General features: G+C 43.3%; 1 protein-coding gene and 1 non-coding gene across 5 annotated transcripts in view; both read right to left on the bottom strand.

Moving 5' to 3' along the window:
* Positions 1-4,821: 4,821 nt before the first annotated feature.
* Positions 4,822-4,928, bottom strand: LOC121456010. Its single transcript, XR_005975564.1, has one exon. It is a non-coding gene; the product is annotated as a U6 spliceosomal RNA (small nuclear RNA).
* Positions 4,929-10,735: 5,807 nt separating this feature from the next.
* Positions 10,736-14,216, bottom strand: part of Ipo11 (importin 11) — a 168,501-nt gene continuing 165,020 nt past the window's right edge. For all 4 annotated transcript variants that reach the window (XM_041663574.1, XM_041663576.1, XM_041663575.1 and 1 more), the window contains one exon: positions 10,736-12,098. In XM_041663574.1, coding sequence (XP_041519508.1) covers positions 11,934-12,098 — 165 coding nt within the window. In that variant the 3' untranslated portion in view covers positions 10,736-11,933. The remainder of the gene's footprint in view (positions 12,099-14,216) is intronic.

Genomic DNA, 14,216 nt, shown 5'->3' with positions numbered 1-14,216 from the left:
AGTTTGCCAGGCAGATGGTCTCCCTGCAATTGAGAGGTGAACCGATCTAGAGTCATAAACAAGATCTACTGACGAGAAGCAGAAATGCTGGATCCTTAGCCCTGTAGGTCACTGTAAGGGACACAATCTTGGTCTTAAGCAAGCTTCTTGCTTTTGCTGGCATCACCACTGGGAACCCTAGCAATTCCTAAAGAAAAAGAGCCGAAGCCTTCCCGGCTATGTCAGTGGGAAGGGAGAGTGATCTCTGTGAACTGTACTCAGAGCTTTCTTGAGTGACTTCTGCTAGCTTTAGGATAGTACTAAACCCAAGAAGAAGAGAATTCACCTCATGCCAGCCCCTTCTTCCCTCTTGTCTCATGTTGGGGGGCAGAGGAGCTGGCCAAGAAGAAAGACATATGAAGAGCAGAGGCTATAAACTCAGACTGGCTAAGAATCCTGAGATTTAGTCAGAAGACAGAGAGACCTGAGTCCCCAATAGTCAGCAAGCAGGTGAGAGACCTACCTCCAGGCTGTGCCCCCGACCCCCATTCCCTATTGGACTCTGATCCCCCAAGACTCACTCTGCCGCCCAACCCCACACACCTGAACATTCTCCCCTGGCCAGCCCTCCCTAACAACCTCAGCAGATCACATAGACACAGACACAAACCACACCAGTTGGGAAAACAGCAGACTACATCAGGCACAGATGCAGACCACAACAGTTGGAAGAAAAGATGAGTAAACACTTGTGTAAGAATACATTCAACACCAAAGACAAACATATACGCATCCTCCTGAATATTAACCTTCATCAGGTGATGAAAGGAGACAGAGACAGAGACCCACATTGGAGCACCGGACTAAAATCTCAAGGTACAAATTGGGAGCAGAAGGAGAGAGAGCACGAGCAAGGAACTCAGGACCGCAAGGGGTGCACCCACACACTGAGACAATGGGGATGTTCTATCGGGAACCCACTAAGGCCAGCTGGCCTGGGTCTGAAAAAGCATGGGATAAAACCGGACTTGCTGAACATAGCGGACAAGGAGGACTACTGAGAACTCAAGAACAATGGCAATGGGTTTTTGATCCTACTGCACGTACTGGCTTTGTGGGAGCCTAGGCAGTTTGGATGCTCACCTTACTAGACCTGGATGGAGGTGGGTGGTCCTTGGACTTCCCACACGTCAGGGAACCCTGATTGCTCTTCGAGCTGATGAGGGAGGGGGACTTGATCGGGGGAGGGGGAGGGAAATGGGAGGCGGTGGCGGGGAGGAGGCAGAAATCTTTAATAAATAAATAAATTAATTAATTAAAAAAATACATTCAACAACAACCAAAAGAGCAATATGGCACCACCAGAACCCAGTGATCTTACAGGAGCAAGACCTGAAAATTCCAAGGCAGCTAAAACACAAGAAAACAAACTTAAAATTACTTTATGAAGATGATAGAGGTACTTAAAGAGAAAATTTAAAATTCCCTTAAGGAAGTCAAGGAAAAGACAAACAAAAAATTGGAAGAAATCAATAAATCCCTTAAAGAAAGCCAAGAAAAAAAAACAAACAGGTGTAAGAAATGGTTCAAGACTTGAAAACTGAAATAAAAACAGTAAAGAAAACACAAACCGAGGGAATTCTAGAAAAGGAAAAACTGGGGAAGCAGACAGAAACTACAGATGTGAGCATCAATAATAGAATACAAAAGATGTATTATCCTTTGCTTTACATCTAATATCTGCTTATAGTGAGTACATACTATGTTTTTCTGTCCTAGTGGGTTACCTCACTCAGAATGTTGTTTTCTAGTTCCATCCATTTGCCTGCAAATTTCATGTCATTGTTCTTGTACACCTGAGTAATACTCCATTGTGTAAATGTACCATATTTTCTTTATCCATTCTTTGGTTGAGGGATATCTAGGTTGTTTCCAGGTTCTGGCTTTTACAAATAATGTTGCTATGAATAGTTGAGCAAATGTCCTTGTGGTATGATTGAGCATCCTTTGGGCATATGCCCAAGAGTGGTATTGCTTGGTCTTGAGGTAGATTGAGTCCCAGTTTTCTGAGAAACTGCCATACTGATTTCCAGAGTGATTGTACAAGTTTGCATTCCTTCCAGCAATGGAGGAGTGTTCCCCTTATTCTGCATCCTTTCCAACATAAGCTGTTATTGGTGTTTTGATCTTAGCCATTATGACTGGTGTAAGACAGTATCTCAGAGTCATTTTGATTTGCATTTCCCTGATGGCTAAGGATGCTGAGCAATTCCTTAGGTGTCTTTTGGCCATTTGCAATTCTTTTGTTGAAAATTCTGTTTAAATCTGTACCCCATGTCTAATGGGATTTTTTGGTATTTTGATATCTAGTTTTTTGAGTTCTTTATGTATATTGGATATCAGCCCTCTGCTATATGTGGGGTCAGTGAAGATCTTTTCCCATTCTGTAGGCTGCCATTTTGTCTTATTGACAATGTCCTTTGCCTTACAAAAGCTTTTTAGTTTCAGAAGGTCCCATTTATTAATTGTCAATGTCAGTGTTATCTACTACTGATGTTATATTCAGGAAGTAGTCTTCTGTGGCAATACAGTCAAAGATACTTCCCACTTTCTCTTCTATAAGCTTCAATGTAACTGGATTTATGGTGAGGTCTTTGATCCACTTGGACGTGAGTTTTGTGCAGGGTGATAGATGTGGATTTATTTGCATTTTTCTATATGCCTCTATTCAGTTATGCCAACACCATTTGTTGAAGATGTTTTCTTTTTTTTCATTGTATATTTAACTTCTTTGTCAAAAATCAGGTGTTCATAGGTGTGTGGATTTATGTCAGGATCTTCTATTAGATTTTGCATCCCTTTTAGGGCCTTCCTTGTTACCTAGCTTCTCTGGCCCTAAAAGGGATGCATGGATCTCCCTGGGGATAGGAAATAGATGAGATGTCCTGGGTAAAATGGGGGCGGGGGGGCAGAAGGATAGAGGAGAGGGGAACATGAGGGATCAGAATGGTTGAGTTGGGGGCAGGATGGAGGAGAATAATGAAAGAGATATCTTGATAGAGTATCTTGATAGAGGATGCCAGGGAAACTCCCAGGAACCTACAAGGATGACCCCAGGTAAGATTCCTAGCAATAGTGGAGATGGTGCCTGAAGTGGCCTTCCCCTGTAATCAGATTGGTGACTACCCTAATTGTCATCATAGAGCCTTCTTCCTCCAGTAACTTAAGGAAGGAGATGCGGAGATCCACAGCCAAGTGCTGGGTTGAGGTTCAGGAGTCCAGGTGAAGAGAGGGAGAAGGGATCATATGAGCAAAGGCGGGGGGGGGGGGGAGACAAGATCAAGATCATGGTGCTAGAAAACCACAGAGACAGCTGACTCAAGCTAGTGGGAGCTCACGGACTCTGGACAGACACATAGGGAGCTGGCATGGGACCCACCCAGGCCCTCTGCATCTGGGTGACAGTTGTGTAGCTTGGTTTTTTTGTGGAGGCCCTAGCAATGGGACCAGGACCTATCTCTGACGCTTGAACTGGCTCTTTGGAACTTATTTCCCTAGCCTTGATGCAAGGGGAGGAGCTTGGTCCTGCCCCAGTTTGATATGCCAGGCTTTGTTGACTGCCATGGGAGGCTTTACCCCTTCTGAATGGATATGGAGGAGGAGTGGATAGGGGGAGAGAACGGGAGGAGAAGGAGAGGGAATTGTGATTGGTATGTAAAATAAACAAACAAACAAATAAATAGACCTGCATTCCCCAGGCCTCACCATCACACCAAGAGTTCCATAGTGGAAAGAGTTGTCGCCCAAACAGGCTCTCTCAGGGGAGGTGATTTAAGGGAGACTACAGTCAAAAGGGGAAACAAAACAAGAACACTGAAGAATCCAAAGCCTCTGGCACTCGCTACCACAAATAATAAATACATCCCAAGTAATCCATCTAGCCATATTAACACAAATCCTCACACTACATGCCAACATATCTCAGTTCCTATTAACTAGTATAACCAATACCTGATATGAGAGGCAGGCACCTTTAGGGGCCCACTCTTCCACTCATGGGGGAGAGTGTCGCCATCCCCTAAAGAGTCTGCTGATACACTTTCAGAGTTGTTCTTTCCATTTCAACCAAAACTCTTTGGAGAAATTTAGAAGCGATAGCCAAGGTCGCCACGTAACTCTTAGCATTTGAAGTCTGAAGTCCCTCCGTGTCTCTCCTTAGCTCCCCGGCTCCTGCAATCTCCATAAAAGGAATTCCAATGAGATGCAGAGATTGGAGTAGGAAATGGATAGAATTTATTAGAGTGGCCTGGAGGTCTCTCAAGGAGTGAGAGTGTACAACAGCCAAAGGGACCGTAAGCCTGATTTACATTTTAGGCAGGTATTATACTATTTCTTAAGCTTTCCTGAGACTTCTTTTTGCCCAGGTGACGGATGGGCCCATCTGGATTGACTCTTGCAGGAAGGAAAACGGTATATTTTCATTCTTTATTGGAAATCTTCTTCCTATACATTAATCTCCTGGAACCAGGTTTGATTGCTATCAATTAATGATATCCCGTCTCTTCCCAGGCCCAGAGCTAGGATTCAGAGCAATAATTAGGGACCTGCTCCTCCTGTTTTTGGTTTGACAAGCCTCTGATTATGAGAGAAGGCTCCAGAATAACGTCCTCTCCTCCAGCTGACAGCTAGCTACCTAACACAGGTTAATTATTTTAGCCAACTAATGGAAGTCTGACTCGCTGTAATGCTAAACCTACCATAGTCAGAAGCTTCTTATCCAAGAGCTTCACCTTTTGCCCTTGAGCCAAGCATGGTCACGTTTGCATCATTTTTTCTTTTTAAAAAAATAGAAATCGCCTCTTGGATTTGCAAGCCATCCTTCCACAGGGGCCATGCTAATTTTTTTTGCATTGTTCCAACTTTAGCATATATGCTGCCAAGATGAGCACTCATCCTATTTCCAGTACCTACCTGGTTCTCTCCCTCTCCTTTTTTTTTTTAAAAACTTAATGTTTGTGGGTGTTTTACCTGCATTCACGTCTGTGCACCATGTGCACAGGAGAAGGCATTAGATCCCCTATTACTGGAGTTACAGATGGTTGTGAGCCACCATGTGTCTTCTGGGAATAGTACTCAGTACTCCTAATTGCTAAGCTACTTCTCCAGCCCCCTGTCCCTTTAAACAAGTGATCTCTGACCTTAAACTGAATATGCTCAGTGATATGCCCACTCTTGCATGTATCCCAAATCCAATCAACCAACCAAACAACAACAACAACAAACCAAGTATACAAAATGAAATAAAAATTACAAGGCATACCATAAGGCAAACAAAAGAACACTCAGGGCTGAACTGCACACACTATCTTAAAAAAAAAATCCTCCAAATCCATGGCCCTGGTTAGACTCAGTGAATCACACAAGAAAACAATAGACATACATGAATGTGACAAAGAGATTGTGGGTAACAGTGAGATGGGACAGACTTGGGGCTGAGAGTGGTCAGTGTGCACTCTGTGTGCACAGGATGCACACACGTGAAACTGCCAAAGAGCAAATTTAACTTAAAGTGAGGAAAAATTAAAACATCAAAAATATCCTAAATCCAATCAACCAACCAACCAACCAGCCAAACAACAACAACAAACCAAATATACAAAATGAAATAAAAATTACAAGGCATACCATAAGGCAATCAAAAGAACACTCAGGGCTGAACTGCTGGTTTCCTAGCTGCACAAACCCCTAGGTTCTTTCCCAGCACACATAAACTGGGCATGGTGATAAACACCTATAACCCCAGCATTTCTGGTGGCAGAAGGATCAGAGACTCAAGCACAGGTTATGTACAAGTTTGAGGGCAGCCTGGGTCTCAACAAAACAAAACAAACAAACAAAACAGATTTTAAAATAATCAATCCCAGGCTGGGTGGTGGTGGCACACACCTTTAATTCCAGCATTCCTTAGTTTGAGGCCAGCCTTGTCTACAGAGATAGTTCCAGGTCGGGTTACAGAGATGGGGGGGGGGGGACTCAACCCCTAATGTATTACAGTAAATCGGTTTTGTTTTGTTTAATGTCCCAACTGCATACTGCCAGTAGCAGTAGCTTCTAGCACATGTAACAAAGTATTCTGTGCTCACTGGCTGGACAACGCTTAGATCTTGGCATCCTGCCCACAGCACCCTGCTGTAACAAACACGAAGGCTGAAACAATGTGCTCCCGGGCTCAGCATGCTCTCTGGGCATCCTGCCTGTAGTATCCTACCCATAGCATCTGCCTGGAGCACCCTGCCTGCAGCATCCTGCTGTAGCAAACACGAAGGATGAAAGAAAAGGCCATTTCATGGTATCGATTCCGCCGTCAGAGACATCACAAGGCACATGCCTTTCAACCGGAAGAAGAAATAAGCCACATTGCCATCCTTAACTCAACAGAGTTCATGGTTAGCGACTGCCTCCAGACCTGTCAATAGGCATCCCTTCCCTGACTAGCTGTCAATATATTTCTGGGCTCAGTGGACACTTTCCTGAACTACAATTTCTCTGTCAATCAAAAGTGTTGTTCTTCTAGATTATTGCTTAAATTGTAGCATTCATGAAATGAGAAAAAAAAAAAACAAAACACCGTGCCAGCTGAGAGCTTAGTGGAAATGACCCGCCCCTTTTGGAATGAAAAGTGGATCTGATTTCAGGTGAGAACTAAGGAGAAAAACCCCTAATGGCTCACTTGCAGCATCTCCATTACCCCCAAACTCCTCCCTAGCCTTTCTCGCTCTAACCCTTGCAATGATCTGCCCTCCCCCCCCCCCCCCACACACACACACGGCAGTTCTAGTCCAAAGGTTTATTTTCTGCTTGGAAACTACCAGCCCGGTGGCAGATAGCCGGGGATGCTGTAAGCCAACCTGCACTCACAGCAACTCCAGCGGTTCTTTCTTTCAATTCCATTTTTGCCCCACTGGGAAATTAAATGGCATAAAAATCGATGCTCCGCTTTAAAGAAAAAGGGGCTGGATGACCAGATATCAATATATTCCCTTCTGGATTAGACCCTGCTTCAGAGCCTATCTGGCTAAAGAAATTCCGACAGGCCCAGAGGAGTGGAATGCAGGCATCAGCTGGAGCAAAGAGCGAAAGCTTTGTTTTGTTTCAGATCTGCTAATGAGTAACTCTCCGCTTCCTAGGGTAGGAAAGATTTCAAGAGAAAATGTAAGCAGTGGCTCCCAGTGCTGCAGACCACAAGCCCCTCAGGCCCATAGAAGTGAAAACAGAAACTTGGCTTCAGATGAGCGGCATGGGACTGGGCAGAACCCGAGATTAGTGGCACCCGAGCCCTGGGCTTTGGGAGATGGTTAGAACAGAGCGCGGTTTCTTCCTACAGGGGGAAAAAAACTATAATTTTTGTGGTGCTTGGGCTAGAACCCATGGCTTTGCAGATGAGACACAAGCACTTTACCACTAAGCTACACCCAGTCCAAGGGTAAATGCAAACTGTTCTTACAGCAGCTGTCACTACCCTAAGACCAGGCTCACAGTCTCATGTAAAGAAATGGCTACTGGCCGGGCGGTGGTGGCGCACACCTTTAATCCCAGCACTCGGGAGGCAGAGGCAGGTGGATCTCTGTGAGTTCAAGGCCAGCCTGGTCTACAGAGCTAGTTCCAGGACAGGAACCAAAAGCTACGGAGAAACCCTGTCTCGAAAAATCCAAAAAAAAAAAAAAAAGAAAAGAAAAGAAAAAAAGAAATGGCTACTGTCTCATTGATTTGCTAGCCCGGAATGCACTGTTTCTCTGACTGAAACAGAAGACAGTGTTCTGAGGTCTGGTGAGCTCCTGCTTGCTAAACACAACCCAAATGGGATGCTCACTAAGACACCCATGAAGGTGTCATTATAAATACCAAAAAGGGCATTTGGAAAGAGGCCAGCATTTGCCTTCATCTCCAGGAGGGTGTTGAGTTCTGGTTTTACTGTATCAAAACACCTTCACAGCAGAAACACAAGGTATGTGCTGTCTCATGTCTGTATCCATCTACCTCAAGACCCAGCAATGCCACTCTTGGGCATACACCCAAAGGGTGCTCCATCCTATCACAAGGACACTTGCTCAACCATGGTCATAGAGCTTTATTCATAGTAGCCAGAAACTGGAAACAACCTAGATGTCCCTCAACCAGAGAACGGATAAAGAAAAGGTGGTACATCTACAGCTGTTAAAAACAATGACATCATGAAATTTGCTGGCAAATGGATGGGACTAGAAAAAGCCATCCCAAGTGGGGTAACCCACACCCAAACACAGGAGGTACTCACTCACAAGTGGACATTAGCTGTAAAGTACAAGATAACCATGCTACAATCCACAGACCCAGACAAACTATGTAACAAGGAGGGCTCAGGAGATCTCCCTGGGAAGGGGAAATAGAACAGATTTTGTGGAGGGACTGGGGTTGGGTGGGAATGAGAAGAGGAGGGTGAGGTGGGGGGTGGGATGGAGAGAGTACTGGGGGAGCAGGCTAGAATTAGAGGACATTTGCGGGGTAGTTGATGTGGAAACCTAGCTCAGCATCAGTTTTCAGGATTCTACCAACGTGACCCTAGCAAGGACTCCTAGCAATGGAGAATTCAGAGCCTGAGCCAGCCATCTTCTGTAAAGAAGCAAGGTTTCCAGTGGTGGTACTGGGACACCAACCCAATCACAAAACCTTCAAATGATTGAGCAAAAATAAATTCTTAAGTTGGGCATGGTGGCGCACGCCTGTAATTCAGCACTTGGGAAGTTGAAGCAGAAGGACTGAGTTCAAAGCCAATCTGAACCGCACAGGGAGAAAATAAGAACAGGAACTGGGGAGATGACTCTGTTGGTGAAATACTCGCCATGCAAGCACGAGGACCTGAGTTTGGATCCCCAGCAGCAGTGGAAAAACAGGTGTGGTCCCACACATTTGTAACCTCAGCACTGGGGTGTACAGACAGGTAGTCAGGTCCCTGGAACTCCAGGGTCAGTGAGATACCCTGCCTCAAAAAGGTAGACAGCAGCTGTGAAATCCACCCAGCGTCAACCTCCAGCTCCACATGCATGTGTACGTACACACACACAAAACTCATGTCTGTGTTCATACATGTATGCATTTGTACTTGGTAATCTAATTAAAAGGTGTCCTGGGATTCATTGTGCTATCATTTTTTTTAAATAAAGCTCCTGTATATTATTTTCCAAAGTTGGTGGAAATGAAAATAGTTTTCAATGTATTTTTATTTATTTGGAGGGAGGGGGCACAGGATGTACATGGAGGTTAACTGACAACTTGCTGGAGTTCTTCTACCATGTGGGTTTCAGAGACTGAATTTAGGTTGCCAGGCTTGGCAGGAAGTGCCTTTACCCACTGGGCCATCCTGCTGACCCCCTTTGTTCTTTATTACCCGTTTTACTTTCATTAGCTTCCATTAACTTGTCCATTTCTATTAGAGTAGATTTTAAAATCTTAACGGACTACACACTCTGACGTTGAACTTTGTTTTAATTCACACAGTTGAGAATTGTGGGACTACAAAGAGACAGCATTTCAAAAACTGGTGGTTTTTTTGCATGTGACTAATTTGAAATGACTGGGAGTGCAGAGTCAAGGGCTGCTCACTTCCAGTACGGGACCAGTAACTTCCAAACAGCCTCACACACTGTGCAGTGCACGAGCTGGCCTTAGCAGTTACCAACCAGCCTGGGACAGTATCAATTTATTTTGTGTCTGATCCTCATCTGCTAGCCTGCTGCTTCTAAATAAACACTTCCACCAGAGTCCACATTTTCTGGTCATGTTGGCCACTCTGCATTCCCACCAGACAGTGTAACACCCTAGAAGACTGCAGGCACTATGACTTGACGATAACAAGATGGGTAGAATAAAGACCTAAAACGAAACAAGTTTCAAGAGAGAATCACGGAAGTGCACTAGCACTTACTAATGTGGCTTACCTAGTATTACTCAGAAGAGAGGGAAGAACGACCAATTTGAAGGGTACTGCTGGTCACATGGGCCTTGGCAGAGGGTTGGGAAAGGTCTCCAGGATATAAAATAAACTGAAAAGGAGTATGTAAGTGCAATAGAAATGACCATTCCTTCAAAAGCTATATATAGTACAATAGGAAGACTGGATGAATTGCTTCATCAAAATCTGTATGTTACTACAATATGTCAATGGATAGAACCTTGTAAACCAATAATTACAGAAAACCTTAATTATGCTTAGAAAAACATGATATATATGAATACTTTTTCAGAGCTTTTTATAAAAACTATTTTAATCCACAATTTTAAAAGTGAACCACATCCTTCTCCTCGGGAAGCTTTGAAATTAAGCTGCCTTGCGAAGCAGTTGCTCGGCCTTTTCTGTGCCCTGTAACACACTCCGTCCAGAACAAGAAGGCAGTCGCTTCCTACAGCTGGGGCTGGGGCTGGGGTGTTAGGGATTTCTGGTGACGTGGTTGGGAGTGCTTCAAATGAAAATAATTAAGCAAAAGAAAGATATTCTCATGTCCATCTTGTAGCAGAGAAACAATGGCAAAGAAACAACACTGTCAAGGACCGCTTGGTCTTTCAATGAAGATTTGAAACCTGCAGTATTGGTACCATCTTTGGGTGGAAGACTAGAACCATAGTTTAAGAGGAACATACTTTATAATCTACTGGGAAGTTTTAATGAACTGTTTTATGTTTTTGTTGTGGAGGGAAGAAAAACAGACAAATGAGTCAAAGATGAGGTATCTTTGGAAAATTTAATTGGACCATATTTTCTTTCTTTGCTGAAAACATCATATATCCGTAGACATTATGGGTTCCATAGCTTACAAAGGGTAGTGGTTCTCCCACAGTTACATACTGTACCCAAATCTCTATAGAAAGATACAACATTTCCAATCTTGCTCTTGAGTATTTCTTAAAAGATGCTCTAAAGCTTCCTCACAATGGCAAGTAATGCAAAGTAAGGCGTCAATTCTCTCCCTTACACATTTAGTGTAACAGGGACAGGAAGGAAGACTATGATGTCAGTGCTAGTACCCTGGGGATTGCTGCTGGGTCCTCTGAGGCGCACCCATGCCACAGAGGTGCTGACACACCCCTGCACTGAGGAACCTGAGATGGATAAATACTGAGCAGCCTGTCACAGTCAAACATGACTGTCACAGCAGAAAGGGGACTTGGGATTGTCTGGTTCTTGGTGCTTACAGGGCTACTGGCCTTCCCATGTGGCAAAGGAACAGGCCAGAGCATGACCAGAGGTCTCCCACTTGGCACTATAGTACGACAGGGTCACTTCAGTGGGCCTTCCATGTATGCACTAAAAGTAAAGTTACAAGTGCCTTTACCAATTCGTGTATCAGATTACGAGAATGAAAGTAAAACCATCTGATTTCTCCCCCAGATGAAAACAGCTCCCTTGTAAGATACTCTGGGTAGTGGGCATCTTGACTCCCTGGTGCACAAATTTAACTGTCTCATTTGCACAGCATTCTCAGTTTTCAAACTTGTTTCATTAGCTTAAAAAAAAAAAAAAACAGGATAAGGCAACCAAATTCAACTAATTTGGGTTGCAGAAAAAACATCTAGAACATCCACTTTCATCTTCTCAAGTGTTAAGAGCTCATGATTAAAAGGTAATCAACGAGTTTCTTCTCCTAACAGGAAGCAATGCAGCTACTATCAATAAATGCACCTCTAGTAAACACAGGGCCCCTCATAAATATAAAATTAAATTCTTTTGAGGAATAGCTTTCTGACTTTAATATTTGGGATTTACACTTACTCTTTATATTTTATAGTAAAAATCTATGGTCTTGGTTTCTTTATATTCCTACACAAATGACTTCATCTCAGCAGGCTCTCACATACAGATGGCAGGTTGGGCTAGTCAGCTTATTTCAGAAGGGGATGGCGGCCACATGGCTCGTGTGCTCTTAGAATCCTTGCAAAAACTCCTGCAGCTGAGTGACAATCTCTGTGTCCACTGTTTCCATAAGGGACTGGAAGCCTTGCTCCCCCAGGATCTCCTGCTGGGCCTTGAGCTTCTCATAGATGAACTGCTGCAGCGACACCGTGTGCACAGGGTCCTTCAGGGCCAGCTGTGGGGCAGAGAAGCAGACAGTGTCAGAAAGACAAACACCCTACACGTGCCTCACTGTGGTCTTGTAACCTCTCCACGGCAGCAGAACTGCTGCCTTCTAAAAGCCCCCTGCAGACAGGGTTCTGGGGTCCTCCGAGTGTAAGTTGCTCTGATGTGCCAGTCCTCAAGAACGGAGAACTCATCTATCTACAGTGCTGGGCTCTAGTAAAAAGCATCCTACAAGGAAGAGAACCCACCAGTGGGTTTTGCTTTATCACCTTAGGACAATCAGAGATTAGAGTGCAACAGTTTGGCCATGCCCTCAGGAAGTAAGGAGATGCTATTTGCCCAAGTTTATATAAAACAACACCATTTAATCTGTGCCTGTGTTTTTAGGTTGGGAGGAGATCAACATTTGTTCCTCCCCAGCCCCACTACAGTAAACAAAAGAATTCAGCCTGTGATTAGCATCTGCTATGCCTGTAAGTTCATAGACACATGCACATATAAGTTGTAAGTTCATAGACACACGCACATACAAGTTGTAAGTTCATAGACACACACACATATAAGTTGTAAGTTCATAGACACACGCACATATAAGTTGTAAGTTCATAGACACACGCACATATAAGTTGTGAGTTCATAGACACACGCACATATAAGTTGTGAGTTCATAGACACACGCACATACAAGTTGTGAGTTCATAGACACACGCACATACAAGTTGTAAGTTCATAGACACACGCACATATAAGTTGTGAGTTCATAGACACACGCACATAAGTTGTAAGTTCATAGACACACGCACATATAAGTTGTAAGGTCATAGACACACGCACATATAAGTTGTAAGTTCATAGACACAAGCACATATAAGTTGTGAGTTCATAGACACACGCACATATAAGTTGTAAGTTCATAGACACACGCACATATAAGTTGTGAGTTCATAGACACACGCACATATAAGTTGTGAGTTCATAGACACACGCAAATAAGTTGTGAGTTCATAGACACACGCACATATAAGTTGTAAGTTCATAGACACACGCACATATAAGTTGTGAGTTCATAGACACACGCACATATAAGTTGTAAGTTCATAGACACACGCACATATAAGTTGTAAGTTCATAGACACACGCACATATAAGTTGTGAGTTCATAGACACACGCACGTATAAGTTGTAAGTTCATAGACACACGCACATATAAGTTGTAAGTTCATAGACACACGCACATATAAGTTGTAAGTTCATAGACACACGCACATATAAGTTGTGAGTTTATAGACACATGCACATATAAGTTGTAAGTTCATAGACACATGCACATATAAGTTGTAAGTTCATAGACACATGCACATATAAGTTGTGAGTTCATAGACACATGCACATTAGCACTCTTCTTCACCTTATATTATCACAAAATTCTCTCTGAACACATGCAGAGATTTCTAAACTGATGCCACTTGTTTTTTTTTTTTACCTATTATACACATGTAAACACAATCACAGTATCAACAGTTTTATCTATAACCTTGCTAAATACTCCACCACAAACACTGTTCTGTGTACTGTGTAAGTAACCTTTTTTTTACACTTCAGCTTCTTTTGTTTAAAACAGGTCTCAGGCAGTCAAGGCTAGCCTCAGACTAAGTAATGTAGCTGAAGCTGGCCTTGAATTCCTGTGCCTACCTCCAAACACTGATATTGTAGGCTTGTGCCACTATGCTCAGAACTTCACCTTGTTTTCTTTGGATACCTATGCCATCCATTTTAGAAGAATCACTAGGGCACCAAAAATCTTGACTCCTGATATATACAACCAGTTTGGTTTTCCTACGATTTGTACCAATATAAAAGAAAAAACAGTTTTTAGTACTAACACTGCTGGCACTGATATTATTTAAATGACTTATAACTGTAATAACAAAACAATACAGTATTAGTATAAACTGAGCATTTATTCCAGCATTAGTGATCCTGAACATCTGCATGACTTTCAGAGTGCATGAATGTCTTTGCCCAGTGTAGCTGAATTCCAGAGTTTGAGTTATATAAACAGATGATAAAATATGACTGAGGGATAAAAGATATAGGTGCCACGAAATTTAAATCAGGCCCCACATAT

The sequence above is a fragment of the Microtus oregoni genome, unplaced genomic scaffold, assembly GCF_018167655.1.
Source record: "Microtus oregoni isolate MIOR12 unplaced genomic scaffold, Mior012 000014F_ref0000157, whole genome shotgun sequence".
Taxonomy (NCBI): Eukaryota; Metazoa; Chordata; class Mammalia; order Rodentia; family Cricetidae; genus Microtus; species Microtus oregoni.
The sequence above is the reverse complement of the archived record's forward strand: the minus strand, read 5'-3'. Positions and strand labels throughout refer to the sequence as shown.